Below are 19578 nucleotides of genomic sequence, written 5' to 3' on the forward strand. Positions count from 1 at the left end.
GTTGCTGTTCAGACCATATCATCTATGAAAGAGGAGATCATTCTTTGATACTTAAAAATTTTAAATTTTCTACATTTTTTATGAAGAATTAATAAATTCATTTAGTGAAGTTCTGGCATATTTAAAAATAGAATTAAAGGTCACGAGGGCCCAAAGATAAATAAATTGTATTTAGGTCAGGTATTTTATTGTGAGATAAAAATCATTGAAGTGACAGGAGAAGGACCTGTGAAAATATTAATGAGGGAGAGGGGGAGGGAGAGGAGACTGAGTAAGAAACCCTTGAGAATTTGATTTGACAATTGGATTGAAGAAGGTGATGGAATTGGTTAGCAGTAAAGCTAGACAGGAAAATGTCCGTGTATGAAGGGGCTTCACACTTAACCCCACAGTTTACCCATAATGTTATAGGACATTGATGGATTTGAAGCAGAAAATTAGAATTGCATTTTTATAAATTCATTAAGTCAGTAATAAGTATGACAGAAAATATTGGAAGAGAGATTTAAATTGTTTTAGAAATAGCCAGGTTCTTGGGAGTCCTTGATACGTAACATTTGTGTGTGTGTGTGTGTGTGTAGGCATGTGGATGTTGTGTGTAGTATTATGTGTATGTCAACTGAGCATTGTACATATTACATAGAGTCTATCAGTGAACAGATGTGCATCGACTGATGAAAGACGATCATCAGGAGCAGAAACGGAGAAATACCAGTATTTCATGTGAAGGGAAGGAAAATGGGAACTCCGTAAGCAGCTGAGGAAGAGTTGAAGTGAAGGGGCCATAGAGATAGGGGTGCCATACAGATAGGAGTGCCATAGAGATAGGGTGCCATAGAGATAGGAGTGCCATACAGATAGGAGTGCCATAGAGATAGGGGTGCCATAGAGATAGGGGGCCATAGAGATAGGGGGCCATAGAGATAGGGGGCCATAGAGATAGGGGTGCCATAGAGATAGGGGTGCCATAGAGATAGGGGGCCATAGAGATAGGGGGCCATAGAGATAGGGGGCCATAGAGATAGGGGTGCCATAGAGATAGGGTGCTATAGAGATAGGGGGCCATAGAGATAGGGGGGCCATAGAGATAGGGGGGCCATAGATATAGGGGGCCATAGAGATAGGGGTGCCATAGAGATAGGGGTGCCATAGAGGTAGGGGTGCCATAGAGATAGGGGTGCCAAATATTAAAATATACGAGGCTATGGGGCATTCTCACTCACACCACTAGAGCGCTCATTGTGTTCCGGGAAAGAGCCCGCCACAGAAAGACAAGAACTGCACAGGTTCATCACACACGAGCCTTAAGTATTGATTGATTACCCGGTGCTTGAAAGTAGTGGGTTTGAGGCTGGACAGGGAGAGAGAAGGAAAGTAAATTGAAGTTCAGGTATGTTACCGCATATTATCTTGACTGTGAATAGCAGCAGTGTCCGGTGTATTTTTAAAATCTAGATGAAAGGATTTGAATATTATCATAAATGACAAGCCTGTGAGGAGACAGATGTTTACCATGTTTCTATACACGAGAAGTCTAGCCCACTGAGCAGAAGCATGCTGTAATCTACACGGCGTTATCTGGTTATTATCTCATCGTCTGTATATACGGAGCTTAAAGAAGGCACAAAATTTCCTGCTTCCGGAGTCGTTGCACTGTGGGAGTATATTGTCAGTTTCATACTAGAGAGGGCCTCTGTTCCTGAGGATGGACTTACATGTGTACTAGAGAGGACCTCTGTTCCTGAGGACGGACTTACATGTGTACTGTGTACTAGAGAGGGCCTCTGCTTCCTGAGGACGGACTTACATGTGTCCTGTGTACTAGAGAGGGCCTCTGGTTCCTGAGGACGGACTTACATGTGTACTAGAGAGGGCCTCTGGTTCCTGAGGACGGACTTACATGTGTCCTGTGTACTAGAGAGGGCCTCTGTTCCTGAGGACGGACTTACATGTGTACTAGAGAGGGCCTCTGGTTCCTGAGGACGGACTTACATGTGTCCTGTGTACTAGAGAGGGCCTCTGGTTCCCGAGGACGGAGTTACATGTGTTCTCCTCTCTTTCTGCTAGTTTCCCGCCTGCTCTCCTCTCTTGGCTCCTCTCCCCCATGCCAAGCAGGCATTTGAACACTGAGCCCCCAAAGCCTACTCTGTTATCGTCTCTGGGAAGGCCCACAGTTATAGTTAGTTTGCAAAACTATGTTCATTTGTACACATGTGGTTTAATCCGCATCAAGTTTAACTTTTCCTTTTATGATGTCCCCTTAACGAGACTCATGTTTTATGAACACTCAGACCTTGCTGATAGTATCTTTCATTTTTGTGCTGAAAATGATTCATCCTTTGGTGAAAGTTTTTGATTCAAAAGTCCTTTACATATTCTTACATTACATAATCCACCTTAAAGTAGATTTTATATATTTTTATTTTGGAGATGTGGTCTCACTGTGTATCCCTGACTGCCCTGTAACTCACTGTGTAGACCAGGCTGAGTCCTCCGACTCACGGAGATCCACCTGCTTCACTCCCGAGTGTTGGAGCTAACAGTTGTATTCTGACTCTACAGTATGCTCACTCACCTGTAAGACGGGAAATGACCTGTGGGAAGAGACAACTTACCGTTTCTCTTCTAAGGACTTTTAGTTATTAAGGTGATCCTGATAAAAATTGTAGGTATACAACAGTAAATGTTGCTTCAGATTGATAGTGAGATGATTATCAAATTGGTAAATAAAAGAAGTAAATGAAAATTTATCAAATTTTTTATACTAATAAAGAAATTTATATAAATTTTGTACAAATTAAGCTAGTGCTTTATTATTGAAATTGTATTCAAATGTGCAGTTTTAGAATCACTGTTCTAGTTTGGAAAATGTTGAAAATATGTATAATCTCTTAGCTGCTCTGTAGCAACATTAAATGAAAATGAATATGGATACAGTTGTTTTTATTACTGGCACTTTCTTTTTTTTAAATATTTATTTATTTATTTATTTATTTATTTATTATGTATACAATATTCTGTCTGTGTGTATGCCTGCTGGCCAGAAGAGGGCACTAGACCCCATTACAGATGGTTGTGAGCCACCATGTGGTTGCTGGGAATTGAACTCAGGACCTTTGGTAGAGCAGGCAATGCTCTTAACCTCTGAGCCATCTCTCCAGCCCCTTATTACTGGCACTTTGTAGATAGTCACTGTGAAGACTGATAGTGGGTCCTGTGGGCCTCTGGTCACAGCACTGTTAATAAGCTGTCAGCACATACTGTTATGTGTGCGTCTCTTAAAGACAACACATAGTTAGCTGGCTGTGGGATCTCCTGTCCTTACAGCACCGGGATTGCTGAGGACAGGAGGTTCAAGAATTTAAGGTCAGCCTTGTTAGCAAATCAGGGGCAGCCTGGATACATGTGAACCCGTCAACAAACAAACAGACCGTCTATTAAATATCTATCACCAGTTCCCTTAGTAAAAGAATAACTTCATAAGTACAAGTTGCCTGGCTCTTTCTCTGAAGGCACACCACAGCCTGCTTGCGCTTGGATCATTCTGCATAGCAGAGTTGACAGCAGACGCAGAAATGTGAACAATGCTAAGCAGCCTGTCAGGACAATCGTTTAGAAGCCGTGGGAATTGAGGCAGGAGGCAGCTGCTGCTTTCTATGGCCTCAGTCGGGAAAGTGTGTTAGGTAACTTAAAACACTTGCAGATGTATTGCTTTTGCTTCTTGTTCCTGCCACTTTTCACACGTCAAATGAGGACAAACACACAGAGAATATGGATTTTAGAGTACAGATAGTGGTGAATGAATTTGCAGTACAGAACTTGAAAACGTGAGGATCAGCTGTATGAAAACCCTGTTTTTCTCTTGTTACCGCAGAACCATCTTTCTCTATTTTGTTCTGTGTCTTTGGGTAGCTTACAGCCTGGGATGGACAGAACTTGTGAAGGGTCTTGACTCAGGGTCTCCTTCTGGTTTAGACATAGCTAACCTGACTTACATCTTCCTCTTGCTTGTTTTATTTGCAAACAGTTCTTAACCTTGAGGGACCAAGTAGGTCCAAAGGAGTATTGCACAGTTGCTTTCTGATTGAATGGATAATTTAACAATCCTTTAAACCCATGTCATCTCTCAGCTCTTGGTTCCTGAGGACTTTAGTCTAAGCTTATCCAGTTCTTAACTTAGTATAGTTCATTTTCCCATACTTTTGTTTTCACCATTAATTTTTACCTCCAACTCCACCCTGCAGTGATAGCAGAAATTTGCTGTTAATTAATATTCAGTAATTTCAATTTTAAATCAATTCAATTTATGACAGCTGCTTTCCCTGTCTCCTGTTCCTGTTCGTAGTATTTAGTGATAAGGTGATACTGGGCAGTAGCTGGCAGTCTTGAGATGTACATCATCCACTTGGTTTCTGCTGCTAGCATTTGCTGAGAAATTCGCATCCCTGTCTTGTTCTCCGCAACACCCCCAGCATCACATCTTGAGCGCCTTTGGGACTACTACTACTTTCCTAATGACAGTCTAAGGCCAACAGTGTCTTGGGTCGTACAGGGCCTAGGCTGTATCTCCCACTTGCTTGGTATATGACAGTCTTTGATTTGGAAGCTTACTGTCCATAATAAACAGGCTTTGCATGTTACACATAATTCCTAAACATTCCTTTTGGAAGATAATTGAAAGTTACTAGAATGTTATAATTGTATTCCATTTGTAACAAATCTTTTAATATATTTTTTACTTAATGTTACTTCAAGATTTTGTTTCAAATTGAAACTCTTATACATTGATTCCCTTTTTGCTATGTAGGATTTAAGCAAAATATATGTAGAATTCCAATATTGCTTTTAATATATTACAGGGGTTAAGGAATAAACCAAAGAAAACAGCATATGTGAAACCAGACCTCATAGATGTTGATCTTGTGAGAGGTGAGTCCTGGATAAGAAGATGTGTAACGCAAATAAACCCTGGTCCTGAAGAGACAATCAACATAGCTTAAATATGCACCTTTGTAGAAATAAAGGCAATTCTAGTGTAAATAAGGACAGGAATTCCTGCTTTTTTTTTTTCTAAACAAAAATGCAAAGCTTTAACTTGTACATAGAAAGCTTGTATACAGTAGAACAATTAGCAAATAAAGATTACATTCACCATGTACTGAATTCCAGTTCATTTGTGTTTGACGAACTTAAAGAAAATACTCAACAATCTATTCTATCTTAGCAAATCCAATATTTTATACCTAACCTACTTCCATCCTACCTAAGGAAAACGGCTGCTATAACTTTCTCATCTTCAACTCCGTCAAAGACCCAGAAGGATGTGCTATTATTTAAGTAAACTAAAAGTGCATTGTAAACAACTTCCCAAAGTTCTAGAAATGACAGAGACATCTGTCACCCAAATTTCCTCTGCAATGTTGGAGAATCCATCTTCATTTTCAATCTACAGGCCCATAGCGTCTGGCAGACTTTCCAGTACAGCAGGAAATTTGCAAGACCATCCCTCCTATACTGACAATTTGTCAGTCACTTTCCTCCATGGTCTGCAGATTGCCTGGCCATTTCCTCTGTGAAGCAGGAACCCAGAAGGACCATTCTGCTCTGTTGTGGCAAAGTTCAGCGTTCACTTTCTTGTGGGCCCTGCATGTTCAGTTTGTACAACATACTGTCAAGCTCTTCAGACATGAGCAACTTCTTGCCTAACTGGCTAATTTTGCCACAAATAATAGCAAACTCCATATGGAGTTTCTCCAGTGCCCATCATCTCTGAAGTAAATAAGTACTGCCAGGAACAGATGTGTCTCATTGTCATGAAAAACTTGAAATTAACAAAACATTTTAAATGCCATATTCTATTGGTCTTTGAAGTATTTGAAGACCATCTCTCTATCTAAAATTTTTCTCTGTATGATCTGGAAAACATACCTAGCATGTCTGCAAATTTGATCATCATAGATGACTACTGACCTGTGTTTCTGTTATCCTAAATAGTTCATGATACTAGTTTTCAAAAACTAGAATTTTACCTTACATTTTTAAATGAATTGCCTAGGTACAATATTGTAAGCAAGAGCAAAAACATATATAGAATATGTTGTAACAAAAATAGCCTTAAATTGGTATCAATATGCCAAATCCTTTAAAGGAGCAGAAACATATACAGTGTATGTGTTGTAACAAAAAGTACCTTAAATTTGTAGCAATGTATAAAAACCCTTTAAATAAGAGTAAAACCAAGTATACAGTGTAACAAGATTGACTTGAACTGTGTAGATCATGGTGGCCTTAAAGCCACCAAGAGTCACCCATCTCTGTGTCTGAAGCACTGGAAGTAAAGATACGTGTGTGAGAATAAAAGCCGAGGGTGACCCCTGGTGATTTCCTGAACTGACTCCCTTACACTAGAACAGTGCTTCTCAACCTCCCTAGTGCTGTGACCTTTGACACAGTTTCTTATGTTGTGGGGATCCCCAACCATAAAATTAGTTTTCTTGCTACTTTATAGCTGTGGTTTTGCTGCTGTTATGAATTGTAGTGTAAAGATCGGATGCAGGATGTCTGATCTGAGACCCTGTGGAAGGGTCATGGAGCCCCGAGGATCTCAACTCGCAGGTTAAGAACTCGCTGATTTGGCCCATTTGCTCCCAGGCTTCCCCGTGTCTGGCTTCAGAGTCCTGGGGTTATAGGTTGGCCACTCACTGCCAGGCTTCTGTGTTGGTGCCAGTCCTCAGCTACTCCATGAGCCATCTCTGCCATCTTATTATTTATAGTTCCTAATGAATAAAGATAAGCCCTGTTTTTATGAAATGTGTAGAGGAAGTCCTGGTATCTAGCTGATAATCTTCATCTTTTGAGTGTGGTAACGAGTAAGTTTGCTTGTGAAGAGGACTGCTGCCCCATTTTAGATACTTTACACATAGAAGAAAATTATATACCATTTGTTGTTGTTCAAATGTTGAATTTATTTCTGTAGTGAAATTAAAGAATAGGTAGAGTCTGCCATTATATATTTTTTTCCCTCAGGGTCTGCATTTGCTAAGGCAAAGCCCGAAAGTCCGTGGACTTCCCTGACTAGAAAAGGGATTGTTCGAGTTGTGTTTTTCCCGTTTTTCTTCCGGTGGTGGTTACAAGTGACATCGAAGGTCATCTTCTCCTGGCTTCTCGTCCTCTATCTTCTCCAAGGTATAATAATCAGTGGAAATGTGTGTGCTTTTACCTTTCAGGATGTTGTATTTTGATGATTATCAAAGCTTTGCTCTCAACATATACTGACTGTCGCTGTGCACTTAGTGACTATTGCTGTTACCTACAGACTCCTTAGATACTAAAGATATGAGCGGCCCTGTGGAGCGGCCCAGCAGACTATGCTGTTACCTACAAACTCTTTAGATACTAAAGATATGAGCGGCCCTGTGGAGCGGCCCAGCAGACTATGCTGTTACCTACAGACTCCTTAGATACTAAAGATGTTCGCGGCCCTGTGGAGCGGCCCAGCAGACTGTGCTGTTACCTACAAACTCCTTAGATACTAAAGATGTTTGCGGCCCTGTGGAGCTTGTTGACAACTCTGACAACCTGTTTCCCGAGGTAGCATGTCAGAGAGAGAGGGGACCAACAACCAGAAATTGTCTTTGACCCCGCATGCACTCTGTGTAAGGAGAGGGGAATGGAGAAGGGGGATTTTGAATAGATGAACACTTTTGCACCCACACATAGGTACACACTTGTCTTTGTGTAGCTGATGCTGGCCTTGAACTATGGCTTTAGCTTCCCTAGTTAAGATTGCCACTGGAGGACATCATGCCTATTAGTACATCCTTTTATATATTTATTTATTTTTAATAACACTTTTGCTAATTAATTTTTCTTGCATAAAGTGTGGTGTATTTTTCCGTACCTTTACCACAGTGATCCGATGCATCCTTATTTTATATCAAAACTTGTGTTTATGCCATTAGCTCTTAACTTTTTCTCAGCTCCCTATTTAATGTCTTTAATAGCCCAACATCGTATAGCAAATCTGTTACTACGTCTACCTATGTAGACTTGGCACTTGAAAAACCTGAGGCTCTCAGACCTCGCTTCTTCCTTGAATAATGTCACAGAACATGTAGTCACCAGGAGTTCGAATACAAGCATTCGGACTCCGTGGCCACAGATCTGTTGTGTTGCCTCCCGGCCTCTGTTACAGAATCTTTCTGTGAAAATACATTGTATGGCATTTCTCAAACCTCACCAGGGATCATCTAGGCCTTTGATTCTTTTAAAAATGATTTTTGTTGTGTATCTGAATGATTCGCTTGCGTGTATTTGCACCACGTGAATGCCTGGTGCTGTGTTGGATCCTCTGGAACTGGAGTGTCCGTGTGGGTGCTGGGAATTGAGCGTGGTCTTTCGCATGGAATAGCAAGTGCCGCTAACTGCTGAACCCATCTCTCTAGCCCCGTGTCTTAGGGTCTTGGTTAAGGATAATATTTTTGTTAAATATTCCCCTTATTTTGTTAAATTATGCACATCATGACATTTGCCCATGAATATAATATCTTTAAAGAAACAACAAAACTCCTATGCCCTGAGTTATTAATATTGTGGCAGCCTACAATTACATCTATGCGTGAAATAAAAGAAATAAACTAGTTTCAGGGCATAAAGGTGCTCTCCCCCACGTCTGACAACATGTAGTGACGTTTTAAATTTAGGAGAAGAATTTAGTAAGAAGTGTTAAAGTGCCTACAGATGTCTAACTGGATACACTTTCTCTCTCCGTTTGTAGTTGCTGCAATAGTGTTATTCTGTTCCGCCCCTAGCCCACACAGCATACCTCTGACTGAAGTCGTTGGGCCCGTATGGCTGATGCTGCTCCTGGGGACTGTGCACTGCCAGATCGTTTCCACAAGAACACCCAAACCTCCTCTGAGCACGGGCGGGAAAAGAAGAAGGTACTGCATGTCAGAGTGCTCTTTGTGGATTCCTGTCATTCGGATGTGGGATTTGATTTGTGTACGTGCATGCCGTGTGTGTGTGTGTGTGTGTGTGTGTGTGTGTGTCTGTCTGTCTGTGTGTGTGTGTAGGTCTGTGTACCCGCCCATGAATGCAGGTGCCCACAGAGACTAGAAAAGGCATCAGAATCCCTGGAGGTGAAGTTGTGGGTGGCTGGGAACTGCTGGATGTGGGTGCTGGGAACTGAACCTAGGTCCTTTTCAAGAGCCACAGTGCTCTTAACCACTGAACCACCTCTCTAGCCCTTGGGATCGTTCTTAACTGCTCTTAACTTCATAGAATATGATGCTGCTTTACAAAGTTGCTCTTTGAGATGAAGCCTAAACTCCAGAGCCGGTTACCAGATGACTCAGTTTTCTGTGTGTGTTTCCAGGCCCAGGGCCACCTGTCTGTGGAGTTTGTTCTTGTGGAATACATTTGTTTGTTTGTTTCTTCTTGAGGTTCATTTCTAGTCAGCCGTACCTATATAAGAAATAGATGTGAGGCCGGGCCGTGGTGGCGCACGCCTTTAATCCCAGCACTCGGGAGGCAGAGGCAGGAGGATCTCTGTGAGTTCGAGACCAGCCTGGTCTACAAGAGCTAGTTCCAGGACAGGCTCCAAAACCACAGAGAAACCCTGTCTCGAAAAACCAAAAAAAAAAAAAAAAAAAAGAAATAGATGTGAGCAGGGCAGTGGTGGGACACGCCTTTAATCCCAGCACTCGGGAGGCAGAGGCAGGCGGATCTCTGTGAGTTCGAGGCCAGCCTGGTTCCAGGACAGGAACCAAAAGCCACAGAGAAACCCTGTCTCGAAAAACCAAAAAAAAAAAAAAAAGAAAGAAATAGATGTGAGGTGGTTTAATTAAATTCTGCTAGTTAGAAAGACATTCTGTTTCTAAGATTCTTTGGTAAAGACAGGGCTAGGAAAAAGGCTGTTTATTACATGTTATTTGAAGCCATTTGACAGTGCCTACTGGTGAGTAAATACCCAGTTTCCCCACTGGCACCTGAGTACACTGCAGTTCTATTTTAAAAATACTTTGGGACAATACTTCTTTGAATATTATTGCTAAGACATTGCAATATTTGGAGTTTCGGGGTGTGGAGATTTAAGTCCTTTTCTTTTTTGAAAGGTGTAATATCTACATCAGGTGAAGAACTTTGCTTATTGGTTAGGTTATAGTTCCCTCCACCCTGAAGTCTCCTTCATTCACAGAGAAGTAGCACCCCACATAGGGAAGGAATGCTCTGTAAGTGTCTTTGCAGTGTGACCGCCAATGTGAGGACAAGCAAGGAGCTTGAAATATGCACCATGATGATGCTTTAAATTCAGTGTATTTGCCTTTCCTTGTGCATTATTAATGAGCTCCTGTGTTCTGTAAGTCTTGGCATGTGCTACTCAGAAAATGACCATTTGTTTTTAACCCGCTTTCCACTGTCAATCTTTTCTGCTGAAGGAAACTAAGAAAAGCTGCCCATTTGGAAGTTCATAGGGAAGGAGATGGATCTAGCACCACAGACAACACCCAGGAGGGGGTGGTCCCGAGCCACGGTGCAGGCTCCTCCTACGGTGTTGGCGCGGTCTTCAGAGATCTCTGGCATGCTGCTTTCTTTTTATCAGGGTTTGTATTTACTCAAGGCTTTGTGACATAAAGATGCTCTGACTCCAGATAGTGAGTGGTGGTGACTGTCAATATTACAGCCACATTACACACTTTATTTTGATAGTCAGAGTGCTATAGTTTAAGGGGAAATAGGGTAAAGTTTACTTGTGGTTATGCGTAAATGTGTTATTTCCATGGGAATGAGTATATACTGGCAAAGTGTAGTAAAGACTTCCTCCCTCCCTCCCTCCCTCCCTCCCTCCCTCTTTCTGTTTTGTTTTTCAAGAGACAGGGTCTCTTTTGTGTCATCCTGGCTGTCCTGGAACTAGCTCTGTAGAGGCTGGCCTTGAACTCACAGAGCTCCGCCTGCCCTTACCTCCCAAGTGCTAGCATCCAAAGTGTGCGCGACTACTGTCCAGATAGATGCATTTTTTTCTTTCCTTTTCTTTTAAAGATTTCTTGACTTATAAATTTTTTTCTCAAGTATTGTTTTACTCTGTTAATTAGTTCATTGTTTTATCAGTATTGTAGGTAATATACCATGTGGCTTGTATTGCTTTTTACATCTACCTCAGTTTTCTAAAATCATGTGATATAAGCACTTTGAGTTAGTCAAACTGTGTAGTACAGTCTAAAGTTCTTCATTTGTTAATCCCTGGGTTTTTGTATCAATGAGTATTGACCAAATAGGAAAAAAAAACTATTTATAGCAGACTTCAAAATTAAATTAAACCTATCTCGATATTATATTATTAATACTTTGAACACTTAGTTTAGACCGTTAAGAGTTATGCTGGTTTACACGTGGCCTAGCATAAATTAGAAAGCTAGTTGGAAAGCTGTGGCTGTACCTGAAGGTGTTCAGTTAATAAATTCAGACAAGAGATACTGCACATAGCCAATTCCTTTCTTAAGACAACAACTTTGCTAATCACCTCCCCAGCTTTTGCTAACTAATTCACAGATTTGTCATCAGTTTGTATTTGTGGTTTTATGATAAAGTTTATCATGCATTAAGCAGTTGTATCCTGTGTTTATTTTTACTGTTCATGATTTTTTAGTAATGGTTTCCTAAATCATTTTGACAGCAGTAACATGGCCCTTGTTCCAATCATCTGTTCCCGTAAGGAGGGTTTTTTTATTATTTGTTTTTAACTTGGTCTCTATTCTTCTCATCTCTTGTTTTGTTTAACAGATTTTCATTCATGAGATATACAGGAGTTTAAAATCGGTTTCTTAGGTATGTCTCAAGACTTTCAGAGGAGCAATTATAAATAGCAGAACAGAGATAAAGAGTTCTCAGGGAATCTGTTCGTTGTTTTGACTTCTATAATTGATAATGTTATATTATGGACAGCATTTAGATTGGTCTCTTTAGAAGTTTACCTCGTTTTTCCTCTCAGATGAGACATAGACTTCAGTTTTTCTTCTGCTGGTCCATTGCATGAAGACGGATAGGACAGTCAGTCCCTGATACCACAGGGTTCAGCTCCCGTGGGCAGACTCTGTGTGGTTATTACTATTGTGCATCTAAGTGCTTTAAACGTGAAGCACTTTCCACTGTCTCTCTAGGGTTTGGTTTGCCTGCATAAGACACTCAAGTCCTAGGATAAATGTTAACTCTAAGGAGTCCTGTACTGAATTCTGAGATCCTAGGCCCTGTGCTCTGAGCTTGGGAAGAGGCAGCAGGAGTAGTACCGACCTCGCATCTGAGACTTACTCTCTGAGTGAATGTGACCAGTGGAAGAAGGGATCGAAACAGCGCACTTCATAGCTGTGACTGATACGGTTTTCTAGAGGCCAGAATGAAAAGTGACGTTTAAGTCTTACACTTTGTTTGGCTGTTAAGAAGAAATTTGGAGAAAAATGGGTGGAAATACAGAGGGTTATATTAAGTGAAGTGGCCCAGTCTCAGAAAATAAAAATTGCATATTCTGTCTCCTGTGAACTCTAACACTTGAAATGTAGTATATGACTCTTAAGTAAGGGATTGTAAAGGGGGACGTAGCCTACAAAACGAGGTAGGGGACCTCGAGAGGAGAACGAAAAGCATTGAGGAATGGTGGCGGAGGAGAAAAGCCTACCTCTGGCAGACAGTAATCTGTTATTGTACAGCGTTCACTGTCTTGGCTGAGGAGCCTTTGATTTCTGTGTGAATGATGGTGTTCCTACAGGGTTCTGTTCCCAGCTCCATCACCACGTCTCTGTTAGCTGACAGTTTTCTTCAGGGCGACATCTCCCCTTGCTTGTTATACTCGGGAATCTCTGCTTTGTTACTACCTCATCATTCACTTCAGTGACTCAGTTGACATAAATATGATCAGTGGGGGACCTCTGGGCAGTGTCCTTGACTTTTTAACAGCTCCTTCCTGTCATCTGAGCCAACACACCAGGATGTTCCTGGTTCAGCTTGTGCGTCCTCGACTCCAGTCCTGAAATCAGCCACTTCTTCAGGGAGAATGTGTTTAGAAACCAAAGTCTGGGTGCAGGATGCTAGTGGGGTGTTCAGAGTGGATAAAAGTATTTTAGAGATGTGTCGTTCAACTCTGTACCTATCAATCAAAGCATGTCTGTTGCAATATATGAAACAGAATATAGTTCTGTTCCTGCTTGCATGTGTGTATGCTAGCTATGAATTTTCAGGATGGCTCCAAGCCCCAGTACCACTCAGTGCATTCTTTTTCTTTCCTTTTTTTAAAAAATGTGTATGGGTGTTTTATTTGCATGCATGTCCGTGCACAGCTTGCATGCAGTGCCCATAGGGCTGGAAGAGGGCATTGAGTCCTCTGGAACTGGAGTCACAGACAGTCAGCTGCCCTGCGAGTGTTGGGATCTAAACCCAGGTCCTCTGGAAGAGCATCAAAGGTTCTTAACCACTCAGCCATCTCGCCAGTCCATTCTTTTCTCTATTTCTGTATCTTCTTCATCAGCAGCAGCCCTCAGTGACTCTTCTGTGGGTAGCCTGTCTTCTGGTCTACCGGGATGCATATGATGCCTTCTGCCTTCACATTGTTCCCACAGTTAGCTGCCATCGACTGTTACCAGCCCCCTCTGCCGTCTGTTCTAGCCTTCCAAGGGTCACACTTTATCTGCATGGGAGGTGCTTACATTTAATATTTTCTTCTTGTCCTTACAGCTGGTTTAGTGATTTGTCTGCATTTGGTTAGTAAGAAAACTTACTGTTCATGTCTCCTCAGTGTCCCAGTATTCTAGAGAAGCAGCTCAGAGATTGGAGAAGCATAAAGGAGGGGAGGTGTTGATGCATGCCTGGAAGGTCATGTGGCGTGTGTTCTGCTGGTGCTCATTCCCAGCTTACCCATCCGTCTTGGGAAAAGGCGTTACGTCTGGAGAGCATCACTAGGCTTCTTCCTTGCCTGCTGGCTTCCAGGCCTCTCTTCAGTGGCTCTGATTCTTGCATCTACTTTCTAGTTGTCTTACTTCATTATCTTCCCTTTCCCTTCTCAATCTGCTTTGATTTCCATCAGTCTTCATGGAGACCTCTCCAGCATACTGTGAGTTTATTTGAATTTCAAGGTACTTTGCTTTTTTTTAATCAACGCCTGCATTATTGATAGCATAATATTTTTCCCTAGGCTGAGAAGGTACAAGATACCTTTGTGCCCCTCCTTGAATTTGAATCCTGTTTTCCTAAGCCTCCTTTCCACATCACCCATTTTCCTTACCGTTCAATCTTAAGCTCACTTTCTCTTGGATTTCATGTCACACAGAGCGTGAGCTCGGGCTTTATTCTGCAGGAGGTGTACTTTCTGCTGTAGGATTTACATCTCTACTAAGGGTTTACCTTGGGAGCTACATTCACCTACTGTAGTCTCTTAAGACTCCTAAAACATCTGCCTGCTAAAATTATTATTTCCTACATTGTAGTTTGTAAATATTTTATTCCTACAAATCAATATCCTTAATTCTGGCCTTGTAGGTTCTAAAAACAACATGGTCATTATTTTTTTCCAAGAGATTCTTTTGGTAAGTGAAAGAGGTTACTTCTTAATTTTATGTTCTCCACTTTTACTTTTGCCAGATTTATAACTTTCAGATTAAGTGTTCCCTTTTCCTTATATTTTTATGCTACAGAAGGTTTTATGTTTCTGTTGTACATTAAAAGGAACTTACCAAAGGTAAAATATTTGGGATGTATTAAGTCACTATTATAACTTATCTAATGAATTTACAAAGATAATCATTTTAAAATAAAAGCTTAAAATACATTAACACTAACAAATTGGGCAAAATTTTTATTCTAGACATTGTCCAAACACCAAACAAAGAATTCTTTGATAAATTAGGACTTTTCCTTATGAATTGCTATTTGTAAGACCTCAAAGCCTCCCATAAACTAAACCAGGATTTTAAGTTGAATCGCTATTTTATCTGATATTTTTTTCTCATTTACTTCAAACAAAGCAAAGATAGCCATTAAAATTCTGAAAAATAGTGCTTTATATAATTAGTGCCAGAGTTGAGTTTCTGTCAAGCCATCCAGAATAAGCTCAGCACACATGACATTTCTGTATCTATTTGTTTCTAGGTCAAAGAAAGCAAAGAATTCAATCGATAAGTCCACCGAGACTGACAACGGCTATGTGTCCCTCGATGGGCGAAGGGCTGTGAAAAGCGGTGAGGACGGAGCACAGGACCACGAGCCTCAGTGTGAGACCATTCGAGCCGAAGACACGGCCTGGGCCGCCCGGACTCCAAGGAGCGTCCGTGCCAAAGTCAGTATCAGTGTGAGTTTGTGTGATTTTACGTCCACTAACATGAATTGCTCTCAAGTGAAATGTTTCCCCTGGAATTGATCTGGGAACTTTCGTAGATAACAGTGACGGCCTTGAAGTCAGGTAAGTGTGGTTATAACACTTGGAAATGTAACCTGGTACCTTCCGAGTTGATTGGCTTGGGTTTTCCGGAATGTTGAGGCAGCTTAGGATCTATGGTCCATGTTTGTTTATTAACCCTTACCTTCACTTCCCATTTCACGTAGAATTCATGGTCCGTGTTTATTAACCCTTACCTTCTCTCCCCGTTTCCATGTGTGTATGAGAGTGTGCACTGAATGGAGGAGCTCAGTTGTTCTCAGCGCTGATCCAGGCACTGACCCTTACTCTGTAAGAAAATGCCTTGCTTTCTCTATTAATTACTTTTGGTTTTATACATCTGTTTCAGCTTATGTATGACCTGAAAACAATTCTTTCAGTAGCTATTTATAGGGTACAGTGTGCATATGAGTAACATATTGCGATGGGATCAAGGTGATTGGCCTGCTAGCTACAAATGTTTATCAAATGTTGGTAACACCGGAAAACCCTTGGCACTTTCTGTTCTGAGATGTGTGGTAGTTTGTCAACCATTATTACAGAAGTTAAGTTATTCCTCCTATCATTTATACCTGTCTGTTCCTCAGTCATTGTCAGTTCATCCTCTGCGTGTGTGTGCGCGTGTGTGTGTGCGCACATCACACTGTGTAATAATGTACATTCTGAGTCTTTCTTTGTCTGACTTGTTCCCAGTTATTTCTCTCAAAATGACAAAGTTTTGTTGTGTTTATGGACTGAACAACCACTCATCTCTCAACAGCTAGTTGAGGTTCCAGCAGTCCCAGTGCATGTTATTGGTTCTTTTGTGCAAAGTCTGTTCTTTTTGTTCAAGATTGCTGCTCAGGATCTTTCATGGTTCCGCATAGATTTTGGGTGCTCTAGTTTTTTGGAGCATGTGACTGGAATGAGACAAGGGTTCCCACTCCACTGTTATTCATTATAATGTTTCAAGTCTTCTCTACAGTAATAAGACAAGAGAAAGTTACAACAGGGATTATAATTGGGAGGGAAAAGTTAGATTTTTTTTCTTATTTGCAGGTGCCATCAGTCTGTATTTAAAAGATACCCTGGACTCCAACCAGAAAACTTTTATATGTGATAAACACTTGCAGTAATTTGCAGGATGCAAAATTAATATACCAAACCCAGTAACTTTTGTATAGAATGGTAACAAACTTGCCGAGAAAGAAATTAGAAAGAATACCCCATTTATAATAGTTTCTACAGTGAGAACTTATGATACCATAAAAAGAATCTGAAGAACACTTGACAGTGGGAAGACCTGAATTGACAGCATTAAATACTGTGAAAATGGCTAGACTACCGGAATAATCTATATTTAATGAAATCCTCATTAAAATTCTAGGGAAATTCTTTATAGAACTGGGAGCGGGGAGCATAAATCCTAAAATTCATAGGGAGATACAAGACTGTGGATAACCAAGCCATTCCTAAGCAAAAGAACATGGCTAGAGGCATCATGTTACGTGGCCTCAAGCTGTACCACCCAGCCATAGTGTAAAAGCAGCACCACCACCCAGCCATAGTGTAAAAGCAGCATGCTGCTTCCACAAAAACAGACTTGTGGACCATGGAGCATGGTAGAAAACCTAGAGAAACCCATGCAGCTGTAGACACGTCATAAAACTGTGAAAAGATTACTCTATGTGTACAAATTAATTTTATGTGTATAATTTATATTATTTAATGTATAATTTATTTGCCTGTACACATGTATGTATGCGTGCACCATTTGTGTGCCTCGTGTCCACAGAGGTCAGGAGAAGGCATCAGAGTCTCTGGAATGAACTAGAGTCACAGGCATTGTGAGCCACCGTGAGGGTGCAAAGCCTTTAATCCCACCACTCCAGAATATGAGCAAGAGCATTTTTGTGTTGAAGGAGGCAAAAAGATTTTCTGAGTTTTTCTAGGTGAATGTACTTCTATTTTGTAGTATCGTCTGTGAGTCATCGTGATTCTGTAGTTCAGTCTGGCTGCAAGTTTTGATTAGTCAGTGTTAGCTGTCTGGTAGTATGAGCATCCTGTGTGTCATGGCTCACATGGTTTCCAGTGCATGTTCAGCACATATTACCCGTGCCGGTACCTGGAGGAGCATGGGCAGAGCTCAGGCTTCCTGAGTCTTTCCGCTTCAGACTGTCGAAAGTGTGAGTGTCTCTGACGGTTGATCAACATATGTCAGCCATGCACACTCTTCCGACTGCTCGCTTCTCATCCCCATAACTTTTATTAAGTTAGTGATGGGCCTTCTAATTGACCAGGTAGCTTGATTAAATATGATTTTTTCCTAAGGTCTTTCAGCGTCTTTCAAATGGCCTCTGTTATGTTTGTGTCTTTTTCATATTTCTGTAAGGTATTTCAGATCCTTTCCTGAACAAAAGTTACAGAATAATATTTGATAAATTACTTGAATAACTTTTAAAGAAAATGTTCATTTAAGAGTATGATTGCTAACATAAGATTTTTTTTCTTCAGAAAATTATGTAGTCCTAATCAGTTTCTTGGTATTTAATGATATTTTGAAGGTATATGTGATATCTGTATTGTATAATTTGTAGAAATTGCTGTCTCGAAGCTCAGACATCATGGAATTACTTACAGTTCCCTTTGTCGGCTCGCACAGGATACCCAGAGGAAGACAGCAAATGTGTCTGACGAAGTCTCCAGCGAGGAAGGTCCTGAGGCGGGGTACTCACCGCGCGGCCATGTGGACAGAGCATCTGAAAGCAGTCTTCGAAATAGAAAGGCGCACCATTATAAAAAGCATTATGCAAATGAGGTACACAGTTTGACCTTACATAAATGCACATATATCTGTGTTATATTACTTTCAACACTTGAGTGTTATTATTGAAATATTTCCCACCATTACCAATACGTATTGTTTTACAATCTTTTTTTTGAGGTGGGGGACAGGGTCTCACTGTGTATCTCTGTTGACTGTCCCGGGACTTGCTGCATAGACCAGGCTAGCTCCAGTTCAGGTTCCTCTGCCTCAGTCTCCTGAGTGCTGACATTATAGGCGTGCTGCCACACCGGCTCTGTCCTACGATCTTGATGGATAGTGTAGGTGTCTGCGCACCCTCAAGTTTGTATGACTCTTCATACACTTAGCGGGTTGTTCACTGTTTGTTTGCTGGTTTCGGGGAGGGTGCCTCTGTTGTACATGTGGAGTTCAGAGAACAGCTCGTAGGAGTTGATTATCTGCCACCAAGTGAGTCCCAGGGATCCGACCCAGGTCAGGTGTCTAGATAGTGCCAGGCTCGGAGCCAAGCGCCCTTACCAGCGGAGACAGTCAGCTGTCCTGTATCAATCAGTGTTTCCACAGTTCATTATAGTGACGTCCTTTTCCCAAGTTAATTTCTTTCACGTTGCTATTGCCAGTTATTAATTTACCCACACTACAACATTCAGTAATTTTCCTCTTTGATTTGATCTTTTCTTTTTTAATTTATTTATTTATTGGTTATCTCAAAACTTTCCCCAACTTTCTGACATCTCTAGAACTTAAAACTATTTAGGTAGAAAAATAATTTCATTCCATTAATGTTTACTTTCTATAAACAAGAAATTCCATTGCCTAGCTCCAAAGAAATACCCCTCTGGTACTTTTGTAGCCATTGCTACTCTGTAGTCTTTTCACAGTATGCAGATACTTTTTCTGGATGATCTTGAGGTGAACTTATGGAGAAAATGAGGAGACGCTGTGTGTGGGTAGTGTGAGTAGTTGCAGGCTAATGGGATACGGCCCTCTCGTCATGTCTGCTCGGGCGTCCTCTTCCCCTCAAGGGCTGCACTAGCAGACCCTAAGACTCGTGTGCCCACTTACGTATGGCCTTATCACCCACAGCCTGCTTCAGGCCAAATAACAGGAAGTCAGAATCTTACTCTGTGTAGTTAGAAGTTCATCGCTGACCCCTCCCCTGCGGAACTAGCCATTTGACCCCCACATCAGTCCTGCTCCTAGGATCTGTGCTGTCTGCAGCTGCTTTACCTTTTGGGTTCTTTTTGTTTTGTTTTGTTTTGTTTTGTTTTTCGAGACAGGGTTTCTCTGTGGCTTTGGAGCCTGTCCTGGAACTAGCTCTTGTAGACCAGGCTGGTCTCGAACTCCCAGAGATCCGCCTGCCTCTGCCTCCCGAGTG

The 19578-nt window shown here is 41.3% G+C and overlaps 1 protein-coding gene across 5 annotated transcripts in view; it reads left to right on the plus strand.

The window, feature by feature from the left end:
- LOC121459036 (protein PHTF2) overlaps positions 1-19578 on the plus strand; it is a 91838-nt gene that overhangs the window by 48776 nt on the left and 23484 nt on the right. For 4 of the 5 annotated variants that reach the window (XM_041668527.1, XM_041668531.1, XM_041668528.1 and 1 more), the window contains 6 exons: positions 4860-4929; positions 7027-7185; positions 8777-8942; positions 10440-10604; positions 15133-15319; positions 18060-18215. In XM_041668527.1, the coding sequence (XP_041524461.1) occupies positions 4860-4929; positions 7027-7185; positions 8777-8942; positions 10440-10604; positions 15133-15319; positions 18060-18215 (903 nt within the window). Of the gene's footprint in view, positions 1-4859; positions 4930-7026; positions 7186-8776; positions 8943-10439; positions 10605-15132; positions 15320-18059; positions 18216-19578 lie in introns of those variants that run through there. The other variant, XM_041668530.1, reaches the window with a different exon arrangement.

Source organism: Microtus oregoni, unplaced genomic scaffold (genome assembly GCF_018167655.1).
Source record: "Microtus oregoni isolate MIOR12 unplaced genomic scaffold, Mior012 000018F_ref0000195, whole genome shotgun sequence".
Classification (NCBI taxonomy): domain Eukaryota; kingdom Metazoa; phylum Chordata; class Mammalia; order Rodentia; family Cricetidae; genus Microtus; species Microtus oregoni.